General features: G+C 39.1%; 1 protein-coding gene and 1 pseudogene across 2 annotated transcripts; both read left to right on the forward strand.

Moving 5' to 3' along the window:
- Positions 1-837: 837 nt before the first annotated feature.
- LOC131774414 (phospholipase A2 A2-actitoxin-Cgg2a-like) lies at positions 838-3,765 on the forward strand. 2 transcript variants are annotated; one of them, XM_066168564.1, is made up of 6 exons: positions 838-863; positions 981-1,063; positions 1,808-1,905; positions 2,571-2,724; positions 3,114-3,232; positions 3,526-3,765. In XM_066168564.1, exons 3-6 carry the CDS (start codon positions 1,815-1,817, stop codon positions 3,711-3,713), a joined length of 552 nt encoding a protein of 183 aa, XP_066024661.1. In that variant the 5' UTR covers positions 838-863; positions 981-1,063; positions 1,808-1,814; the 3' UTR covers positions 3,714-3,765. The 2 variants fall into 2 exon arrangements, with proteins under 2 accessions (XP_066024661.1, XP_058946409.2); XM_059090426.2 differs by having other exon boundaries at positions 2,574-2,724.
- A 923-nt stretch (positions 3,766-4,688) lies between these two features.
- On the forward strand, positions 4,689-6,030 carry LOC131774402 (uncharacterized protein KIAA1958-like; annotated as a pseudogene).
- The last annotated feature ends 6,021 nt before the right edge of the window (positions 6,031-12,051 follow it).

Here is a 12,051-nt window from a genome sequence, read left to right on the forward strand (position 1 = left end):
TTCGCAGAAACAACCACACGGTTCTACGTACTTAATGTATAAATGCTTGAAGCGAATGGAACGTTTCAGTACTGCCCATGACACTCTTTAAGATATGCTTATTAATTTTCCACGAGAGAAAAGGGGGAAAGTGGAGTTGTCTCGTAGACCAGACACCAAGCGTATTGCGCCCTCAGAAGAAAGCGTACCGGACCTTAACAAAAGGCCCTTTTGTCACCAATTTTGGAAGATTTGACGAGTCCCTAGAAGTAATAACACCGAAATGCATCAATAGCTATCAGTCTTTGTAGGAGTTATCCATTAGATCAACTTTAATTGGTAAAAACTTAAACCAATGTGGTCGCGACTAAAAACCATCAATATAGGTCAATTATCTCTGACGTTATGATGATCTGTTCTTACCAACATGTCCTTTTTTTTTTGTGTAGGACAAATAAACATTCCTTAAAGCGTTCGTCATAAGTTAGACATCAATAATGAAATGCTTATCGGTGGGTCGTCATCATCTTTGTCGTCGTAGCATCGTCTTCATCAATCATAATTATTGTCATCTCCGTCTTTATCGGTTTCTTTTTTCGTGTAATGAATTATCAGCACGGTGTAGTTCATGTAAAAAAAAAATGAATAGTGTCCCCGAATGGTGATCGGATAAATAGCCAGTGAAGTTCAACAGGTAAAACCACCCCCTGATGTCACATTATGGCAGTTGAAAATGGTCATAGTGTGTGGATTTAAAGGACATGGAAAATTGACCAATGGGTGTTAAGAGACTTAATTTTTTTTTTACCAGTTAAAAAATTAAACGTGGGAGAAAATAAACTTTTTCCATTATTTGAAGGCGTACACTCGCTACGAAAGAGTTGGTACGACTGCTTGTCTTTTCATTTGACTTTGCTTGCATTTTATTTTTATTTGATTTTTCGTATCATTTGGTTTGTTTTAACTCAATTATGTTCATCAAGAGTTTATTTACTTCATAGGTTCTCAGAACAAATCAGATGACAGAATAATCTCAAAAACTTTGCTTCGAGAATTTATTCATTTCCTTTCCAATTTACAAGAGGTAAGAAATATTAGTAAGTTTCATCTAGTTAACCTACAATTTCGTCTTATTTTTCCAAGCCTTCTAGAGTAAATAATTCGAGAGATGTTGGGGCGAAATGAGAGCGATGTCCAGCGTGACAAGGGAGAGGGGACATATGAGATAAGCTCAGGAACCTGTAACTGCTTTTGGGTTAGGTGTTATCTAAAATATGATCTTAGTGACATTTTCGGATCATATTTCCGAACCTTGTGCTTTGTGACAGTATCGCGTTGTTGTGTTGCGAATCGAACGTTTTTAACGCAGTCACTATCCTATCTTCAGTTCAAAATTACAAATTTATTCATTTGGAAAAAAACACCTGAGAGAAAACCGACTGAGCTGTCATGGGCCCGCCATTCAGTTCAATTCAATGTATCTAGAATGATTGAAAAAACTCGTCATCCATTCATCCAACTGTTCATCTACTCATCCATCCAACGTACATCGTAGACAACGGTGATTGTTATTTTGCATATTTCGGCCGCGAAGTGGAGTCGCAAAAAGCCAATATCAAACAAAGAAAGAAGCAATCTTCGATCTTTTGGCTAATCGGAAAAAAGATGCTCTAACAAATCTAGAAGAAAAAGAGCGAAACGAGAAAAGATGAAAAAAAATTACTGAAGCCTCAGATTTCGGCGACAAATTGATTTGCTTAAATATGATTGTTTCACATAAACCAAACCTAATTTTGCCGTTGGCTAATTCATACTATTGGGTTTACAGATTCACGATGGAATCTAAAGTCATTTTGTTGATGCTGACTGCTCTAGGAGGCGTATTCGCTTCACCAAATCTCATCGCAGAATCTGGCCACAAAGGCGGTAGGTATCTCATCACTTAAGATTAGAAGGTAGGGATGTACTCGGCGACTCACGAAAAGGTAACCGTTGCCCGTGGGCGGAGATAGGAAAATACGGACCGCGTATTGACCAATCAGATTGTAGGATTCGTTACCGTGCCCTCTGAGAAAAAATAAATGAAAATCTTATATATGAACTGCGGATAAAGACGTGAATATGAAAGCGATATTCGTAGTAATGAACACTACTCGAGCAGCAGTGAAAATAAGATCGCTTTAACATTTACGTATTTATCCGCAGTTCACATACGTGATTTTCATATATTCACAGTCATTTATTCATCACTTCACGGGTTTAATTGGAACCAACATAGTAACCAGCTCCCGGTTGGCTTGTTAGCTTAGTTGGTACAGCACTGCACCGGTGTCGTACAGGCCAGGGGGTCACATCTCGTACAGCCATGAATTTCTTTCAGGCCATATTTTCACTCCTGCTCAAGTTGTGTTCATTACTGCGGAGATCGCTTTCATATTTAAGACGTCTTATGTCAGCAAAAATTCAAGGTTTAAACTGTGAAACCAAGAGCAGACCAGCTGTGTTTCCTCTAGAGACACAAAGCATAATTACAACTATTCACCCATGAAAATAATGTTTTGAGAGTAAGATTATACTTACTAATTGCTTAGCAGATGAGGGAAGTGCGAACGCGACTAAGAAGGGTGTTATTTCCTTCGGACTGATGGTTCTTCGCGTTGCTAAAAGAAATCCCCTTGATTTCAATGGTTATGGCTGCTGGTGTGGAATCGGTGGGGAAGGCAAACCCGTGGATGATTTGGACAGGTAATCTAACAAAGCTTTCTTTAGATCAGCATTACTGATTTTCCTAGTACCCTGCGTGATGATTACATTGAAAAGTTGAGGAGAGAGAAAAACATACTGTCTGCTCTATTTTGTCACCACAGGATTAAATCCAGAGGTGAAATTACTTCATTTAAATAGTTGGGTGGAATAGTCGACAAAACCCAAAGGAATGGAAATGGACCCTTGTAATCTATTAACCTATCATGTTCTATCATTTTAAAAGGAGTATACGCTCATAAAGTTGTCAGAAGATGATAATGAAGCATACTATCCTGTTAGACAAGAACTGTTACCCCCCCCCCCCCTCCCAAATGTAGACACCAAGAACAACATTAGAAAGATTAAAAAGTGGATAAATCTATTTTCAGGTGTTGCCAAGTTCACGACAAATGCTATGACGACATTATACGGTCGAAGGTTTGCCCTTTCGAGAAAGGAGTTTATGCTCTCCCCTACTCAACAAAACGGAATCACCCTGCCGAATGCGGTAAGTCAAAGAAAATGACTTACGTAATCCTGTGCATAAAGGTACAAACGTCTGTTATGTAGTTCAGCTGGTTTTATTGTGTGCGTGCTTTTGCTTTTTTATAAATTAATGTTCAGTTGTACTCAGTTTTCGTTTTCCAGTTTCTTTTTTTTTCAGATAATTCGTTACCATATACCTGAACTTACGAGCACAGAAATTTCGTTAGCTGTGGCACATTAGGGGAACTTGAAACAGTTATTGGAATAGTTCCTCAGTTGTAAAAATGTTAACTAAATTCTCTCATTTTACTTCAGAACCTCCATCTCATTACTGGTTTTGGAAAGAGTGCCGCTTTCGCTTGTGCAAGTGCGATGCAGCTGCCGCTAAATGCTTTGAGAAGAATCCCTATCAAAAGAAGTATAAAGAATACCCACAGAACAAGTGTAGGAACGACAAGCCTTCTAAAAGTGACGAAGAAACAAAACAACTGTTTTCGCTTTGAGTTTGTAATTGTTTGTTAGATGAATAAAAGAGCAAAGATCTCTTTTGGTATAGTCTGGCTTCGTAGAAACTGCCGCAGATACATGTCGCCTACCGATTATTTCTGTTGATTTGGTGATGTCGTTTCGGAAAAATAACCTAGCCGTATATTATTTTATACCTTTTCCATCAATGTGCTTTACCAAATCAACATAGAGTAACTGGCCCACAGAACACTGAACTATCTTAAATCCCGATTTACTGCGTCAAACTCAAAGCCAGAGTTTCTGAAGAACTACTAACACCAGAAGTAAATATCAGTTTTATCTTCTTAGAAAATGATCCAGTGTGCATGATTGTGCGACCGAATCAATTTACCAGGTTCACTTCATTGCTAGAAATACACAAACCATTCACGTAAATAGTTTATTTACAATGTTTTCTTTTTCAACGTGTACGTGTCACATTTAAGTAAACATGTTCATCCCAGTAATTTTAATTATTACATCCATTTTGAAATCAATGGTGGTCCCTGTAATCTAATTGGCTCTATTTATTCACGAATAGCAGCATTTTTTGCTCTAAATCGCATCTTTTGTCCAGCCAATGATAAAGTTACACTTAAAACAAAACAACCAATCAGATTTCAAGGCTTGTTTAAAAGTAACCAATAAAATTGCAGAAAAATGAAAGACAAAGAGTATCATGCAAATTTTGCAACTTTTGTTTCTATAATTCTTATTTCCCCCCCCCCCCCCCCCACCCCCCACCCCACAATGAGATCCTTCAGGTTGAGGACCAACATTCCAGGGATTTTCCCACTTTTCGTGTACATTTTGGTGAATATTTTGACGATTTTCTACCTTCTCAAGATCAAAATCCGCGCGATCCCAAGTCCACTGAGTCAGCAACAAACGAAGAAAATCAACAGCCACCTAAAGAGTTGGATGTTTCAAGATTTCCTATCATTTCAAGCGATGAAATGAATGAGCTTAAGATGAATGTTTTAAGAAGCTGGAGTCAATGCCGCCATCTTGAATATGTCTCCATCGAAGCAAAGGCGCCTGAAGAACTTGACAAGGTCCTGAGTAAGTTTTATGCCGAAGTGAAAAAAAAGGACGGAGATGATTACGCGCCAGAATCTCTTAAAATCACGCTGAGTGCCATTGGACGGTATTTAAAGGAGAAGAACTATCCATTGAGCATTGTGCGATCGAGCGAGTTTCACTCCTCACAAGAAATCCTCAGTGCGAAAGCAATTTCCCTGCGTCAACAAGGAAAGGGAAAGAGACCCAACAAAGCTCAGCCAATCACACCTGAAGAAGGGTCAGCCCTGTGGGAAAAAGGTCAGTTGGGTGATTTTAATGGAAAGGTCTTGACCAATGTCAACTTCAAAAATTTGGCGGAACGACTGGGATTTCGTGGTCGCCAAGAACCCTACGACGCACACGTGGAAGACGTAATCATAAGGCAGCAACAAGATGGAACTAAAGTTGTTAAGTTCCGGGAAGGTCCCACCAAAAAACGGAGCGGTGGTCTCACCATCAGGCGAAGAACAATACCACAAGCAATATTCTGCACCGATGGCGGAAAAAGTGTTCCAGTGCGGCTATTCAAGCTTTGGTTGTCTAAATGACCCGAAGGAATGAAGAACACAGGGCCACTCTATCTGAGCATTATAAATCGTCGTAAATCAGCAGATGTTTGGTATACCAAAGTTCGAATGGGACAAAACACCATCGGCAATGTAATGAAATCCATGGCCTCCTGTCTCAGGACGAATAAGAGGCTGACGAACCACAGCATGAGGAAAACATTGGTGTCAAAACTGAGGAAGCCTGGTCAACCGCACAGTGTCATCTCTGAAATAACTGGCCATGCACGTGCCATCTTCGTTAGACGACTACGATGAAATAGAAGAGAATCACAGGAAAGAACTGTCTTACATTATCAGTGGATATAAAGATGTGTCAAATGAAAATCAAGCAAACAAAATCTCCCGCCAAAACACTGCAAATGAAGCCTCAAATCAAGAGATTGCAGTCCAACATAAACGAACACCTCTGGTTCCTATTTAATACGTCCAACAACAAGGCCAAATGCATTAGGCCATGGGCTCCAATCCTGGTTTTCAGCCAGCTGAATTTTCAGGATTTTCACCACGTTTTCCATTGCAGTCTCAGTACTGCATAGAAGCCTTTAGTTGTACTGCTCCCGTTCCATTGCAGAATTACACAGCCTGCAACTTCAATTTCTTCTCCAAAGACAGCCAGAATTCTCCACCCCAACCGTAGAAGAAACGAAGGGCTTACATTATTGAGTCAGATGACGAGGATTGAACCTTAACGCTTCACTCTTTTTCTGAGTTATTAAGGACTTTTCGAATTTCTTGAATGAAAGTTTTTTTACTTTGATACGCTTGACTGAGTTTTTGAGACATGACGTCACAGTCTTTCTGTTTTGCGTACAAAATGAGATGTAAAAGCGTTTCCGATTCCTCTTTTTATTTAAAAACCGGCTCAGTACTGCATCAATAAAATATTTGAAGTGACCAAGTTCTGCATTTGGGCGATTTCAAAATGGATGTAAATTTAATAACTATAGAAAAATCGACGATTCCACTTCACAGAGAAATTCACTTGCATTAATCACAACACGCACATTTCCTAAAAGTCTTCCTCCACAAGAAAGCAAGCATGCAACACGCCAAAAAATAATGTCATAACCCCTCTCAACCAAGCCTTATCTAATTGCCGTTCAGGCCTTTGTCGAATATCAGAGAAATTCCCATGCATCTTCTGGAACGACCTCGTAAATGGCTTCTACATAACCTCCAACAGCTAACTGCATGTACTCACGCCAAGTAATGAAATATCAGCGCGTATATCCAGGGAATTTTTTACAATAAAAAAGTTGAGTGTTTCGGCAAGTTAGTAATAAAGAAAGTTGTCAAAGGAAAAAAATTACCAACGCACATCCCTTAATGGCTCTCCAACACTCTTATTTGATACTTCTCACTACCACAAGCGAATGACATGCATCTCCTCATTTCAATATCAGTACAATATCCAGTGACGCCAGTTTGATATCCTCTTTTGGTTGGTTGCATATTGGTTGCATATCACTTTTATATAAAGTTATCATGTAACAGTTCCTGGTTCAAAGTAATATATCCCGAAGAGAGAACCACATGGTAACATAGGTGATATTTCTACAATGATTAAGTTCGGGCTCTCATGACTAATAAGTTTCCAGCAACTTGCCCTTGAGCCTGAACCCCAAAATACCGCTCTGTTCACTTACATTTACCTTTGTTGGTTTGCTTGCTAGATCGTTACCAGCATTTATTTAAGTGTGGTAGAATTTCTTAGTTAAAAGCAGATCTGAACCTTATTGGACACGAACACTGGCAGTGCCGTGTCCAACTATACATTAAGGAGGTTCCAAAGTACCATAATATCCGCAACCAAACAAAGCAGTGAAGATACAGGCTACGGGGTTACGATTTATCGTCCTTAAACGACAACACATCAATGTCTAACAATTTGCAAGTAAATTGCAAAGGCAGCACATTCTATTGCGTTTTTTTTTACGACCTAAGTATTGTTAAGGTTGGAGGATCGAACCCTTAACCTCCCACATGGCTATACGACGCTCTATCCATGCACTAAAATATTCCTAATGAAACCACACAAACAAAACATTTTTTCCAGTCTGAAATATTAAAATATTACGTTGCAGGGTCATTACGATATCTAAAATCCCTTTTCTGATGTCAATTGCTTTAGGAGTCGTTGCTTTGCCGAATGCCAAGGCATCTAAGGTTTGTATGTGATCACCTGATTTATGGGAAAATCTCTTTAACTTAACTCTATTCCCATCTCAAAGTTATTTTTAATCTGTGTTTTTTAAAAGATGAGGAAAGTGCAAATGCGATGATGATTTTGCGCGTTACTAAAAGAAATCCCATTGGTTATGGCTGCTGGTGTGGAATTGGTGGGAAAGGCAAACCCGTGGATGATTTGGACAGGTGATAATATACAGTTCTCTTTATATAAGCAATACTCATTGGTTTCAGTTTCTGGCGTTCGGCAAGTTGTTCTCGTTACTATGGTAAAGGGAAAAAGGTTTACTCTTTAGGGCTGTGAAGTGGGCTTAGGGCCCCAGACCTGCCGCTAAACAAAACCTGCTACTTGACAGACTCAAAATCAAATCCATCAAGCTTTACCGTATCATTTGAAATATTTTTCAATAAGAGTTTGAAATAGGACGAATTTATTGAAAATGCTTCATTATGTGAACTACAATAACGCAGCCCCATTGCCGGTTTAAATTTGAATTCTACAAATTTACATTGAAAGTCAAAATTCGCGATTTTAGGCCCTGAACACATTCTTTCAATTTTAAAAGTCCTCATACTCATATTTGACAGCATCTTCACTTGTCGGCCACACTACACGGCCGAAGACGATGAAACGAGTGGGACCTAAAATTGATAATAAGACCAATCTTTTCATGACCCCTGTCCGGCTTCGTCTTAAGTACGCTTTCACATTGTACAAGGCGATGTTAAGCTGAAGACATGAACAAATCGCGAAAACAGCAAGTACAACAACACAAGGTTATCTGCCATCTTGGACAGATGTTACGTTTAGGATTGGAGCCGATCCCATCTGTAAATTTCTTCGTCGCCCTTTTCACTTGTCAGCCCTAAAACGGAGCGTTTTAAAAAGGATGCGTTGTCAAAACGCTCCACTTTTAAAACTCTCCGTTTTCATCAACGTTTTCGGGTGTTTTAGAGTGGATGACCGGTGAAAACGCATGAAAAAGTTTGCGTTTTCAAACGAAAACGCGGAAGTTTGGTAGAGGCCTTAAAGAAAGGTGCAAGCGCAAGACCTTTATTGTCAAAAAGAGCCGGCACAAGTTTCAGAATATTTGTTGGGCTAAACTGCTGATGTCGCTATGCAACGACCTATACATTTACCTCCTCTAAGCTAAAACGCAGTCATTCCAAAATCATCGTTTTGTAGCTTGGCGCGCGCCTGGAGTATTATGAGTTCTTTTCGTTTCTTCCTAGCTTGTAATGCTTTTAAGTTTCTCATAAGTTTTCTCTCTTGTTAGAAATTTCTGTTTCTAAAAGAAGAATTAGGCTGATCCACATCATTGTCTTACAGATTCATAATGATAATAATAACTCTGCGATCATTTTGCTGATTTCCTCACTTTGATTGGGCCGGCGTTCTTTGAGGGCTTTTGCCACAGGTACATATCACAGACCCATTACTTCCGTGAGGGTTCTTATACCACATTCTAACATAGTTTTACCGATTAAAACCAACAACCACTAAGCTTTTAACCAAATTCCAAAAACGCTCTTTTTCGGTTATCTCAACTTCTGTTGGCCTTCTTTTGGAAGAAAATATTGCACACAACGGTATTTCGCAGAAACAACTACGGTTCCATGCACTAAATATATTAATGCTTGAAGTGAATGAAACGTTTCAGTACTGCCCATGACACTCTTTAAGATATGCTTATTAATTTTCCACGAGAGAAAAAGGGGAAAGTGGAATTGTCTCGTAAACCACACACCAAGCGTATTGTGCCCCTAGAAGAAGGCGTGCCGGGCCCTAACAAAAAGCCTTTGTGTCACCAGTGTTAAAGCTTTGACGAGTCCCTAGAAGTAATAACACGGAAATGCATCATGAGCTACAGTCTTTGTAGGAGGTATCCATCAGATCAACTACAATTTGTAAAAACTTAAACCAATGTGGTCGCGACTAAAAAGTATCAATATAGGTCAATTATCTCGGACGTTATGACGATCTGTTCCCTACCAACAAGACATGTCATTCTTTTTTGTGTAGGATAACAGAACGTTCCTTAAAGCGTTCGTCATAAATTTGACATCAATAATGAAATGCTTATCGGTGGCATGGGTCGTCATCATCTCTGTCGTCGTAATATCGTCTTCATCAGTCATAATTATTGTCATCTCCGTCTTTATCGGTGTTAGGTTTCTCTTTTCACATAATGAATTATCAGCACGGTGTAGATCATCTCAAAAAATTGAATAGTGTCCCCGAATGGCGAACAGATAAATAGCCAATGAAGGTCAACAGGTAAAACCAACCCTTAATGTCACATAATGGCAGTTGAAAATAGTCATAGTGTGTGGATTTAGAGGACTTGGGAAATTGACCAATTGGTGTTAAGCGACTTCATTTTTTTTACTAGTTAACAAGTTAAACGTGGGAACAAATAAACTTTTTCCATTATTTTAAGGCGTACACTCGCTACGAAAGAGTTGGTACGATTGCTTGTCTTTTCATTCGACTTTGATTGCATTATGATCTTATTTGATTTTTCGTTTCATTAGGTTTGTTTTAACTCAGTTATGTTCATCAAGAGCTTATTTATTTCATAGGTTCTCTGCGACACAGAACAAATCAGACGACAGAATAATCTAAAACACTTTACCTCGAGAATCTATACTTTTCCTTTCCAATTTTACAAGAGGTAAGAAATATTACTAAGTTTCAGCTAATTTACCTACAATTTCGTCTTACTATTCCAAGCCTTCTAGAGTAAATAATTCGAGAAATATTGGGGCGAAATGAAAGCGATGTCCGGCACGACAAGGAAAAGGGGACGTCTGAGGTAAGCTCAGAAAACTGAAGCTTTCCAAGAATCCGCTGGTGTAATTGAAATCATTTTCATGTTTCACCGTACTGTAAAAAAGGTCTACCCAACCTGTAACTGCTGTCGGGCTAGGTATCATCTAAAATTAGATCTTAGTGATATTTTCGGATCATATTTCTGAACCCTATGCTTTGTAACAGTATCGCGTTGTTGTGTTGCGAATCGAACGTTTTTAAAGTCGTCACTATTCTGCCAATTTCACTGCGTCAAGTTCCAACTTTTCTTAGGCGTACGGAGAGGACGATCGTTTGACGCTATCGAACACCGCTAACGGAATAAATCATATTGGATTGTACGTTCGTTAATTAATATGTTGATATTAGTTCAACGACCCTCGAACCTTTGCGACGCCTAGAGTTTAGTTACACAACCGTGAACTCGAAGTCTGGGAATACCAAAGAATCAGATTAAGATTACAAATGAAATTAAAGTATTCCCGTCAAGCAGTTTTGGAATTTGCCAATTTGGCTACCAAGTGTAGATGTATAAATAATAAATGTATTCTGTGAGACCATTTCCTTCTCTCACAAATGTCTCTTGGTCAAAAATATCGCCTCGTTAAACACAGCAGGGATACACAGGTGCCAGCTTTCTTCAGGGAAGATAAGTTGCATGGTTATTTCTGTTAGCTTTTTCATTTTGCTTTCTCTTTTGTTCTCTGTTGAATTTTTATCTGCGAAATAGTTAAAAGCAAGTCGGTATTGAGGAATATCTTCATCAATTCCACGTTTTGTTTTGTGACACACAGAAATGACATTAACCGCAGCGCAAAGAAGTAAGCTTTGTTTTCGAGCGATAAAAACAATGTTACAGGGACGTATGCAGTGACCGAGGAAAATGTCATTTTTAACACATTTTTGCTACAAGCACAGCCCTGGCCCACGGCCTTAGCTTTAAGCGACCTAAGGTGCATTTACGGGCGACAATGTTCAAATAAAGATCACTATTTTTCTTTTTGACGAAAGGGAAACGTTTAATATCATGTACATGTACTTCAATTCGGCTTTGATTTGTTGTCGGAGTTCACGATAAACATGGATTAGCCTGTATCTCTCCGAGGAATGGTATGGGTAATGGCGTAGGAAACATTTGTTGCCGAACGATGAAAATTTTTAAACCTCTACCTTTGTAGCTTGGATTTCGAGATTGGAGAGAGTCAAAAGGGCAGTTACTGAATGATAGGTGCTAGTTTGATTCCTAATGGAATTCTCTAACATTTTGCCACTGTTTTCGTTGTTCCTTCCATTCTAAACAAACCAATCTTCAAGTTCAGCAAACCCGAATCGGTGCGGAGATGCAGGTTTTTCCATTTTTGCCCGTGTACATATAACCCGCAGTAGTTTTTATTTGTCGGACATTGCAATATAGGAGCTTTTTCTCTTAGCTTACGTATAGCCGTACCTTTTCCCCCAAAGTGAAATGGAAGCGATGCCTCCGTTTCACCTAGGCGAGGGGGAGGGTACGGCTACACGTAGGCTATTTTTCTCCGAGCACGATCTCACATTGCTTGATAAATGAAACCGCCAAAAATAAAAGCAAGTAAACGATCCTCAATGCAAAATTACAAATTTATTCATTTGGAAAAAAACAAGTGAAAGAAAAAAGACCGTCATTGGGCGTTCAACCCAATGTATATGGTAAGACTCTTAAATTTTTCC

The sequence above is a fragment of the Pocillopora verrucosa genome, chromosome 1, assembly GCF_036669915.1.
Source record: "Pocillopora verrucosa isolate sample1 chromosome 1, ASM3666991v2, whole genome shotgun sequence".
Lineage (NCBI taxonomy): Eukaryota > Metazoa > Cnidaria > Anthozoa > Scleractinia > Pocilloporidae > Pocillopora > Pocillopora verrucosa.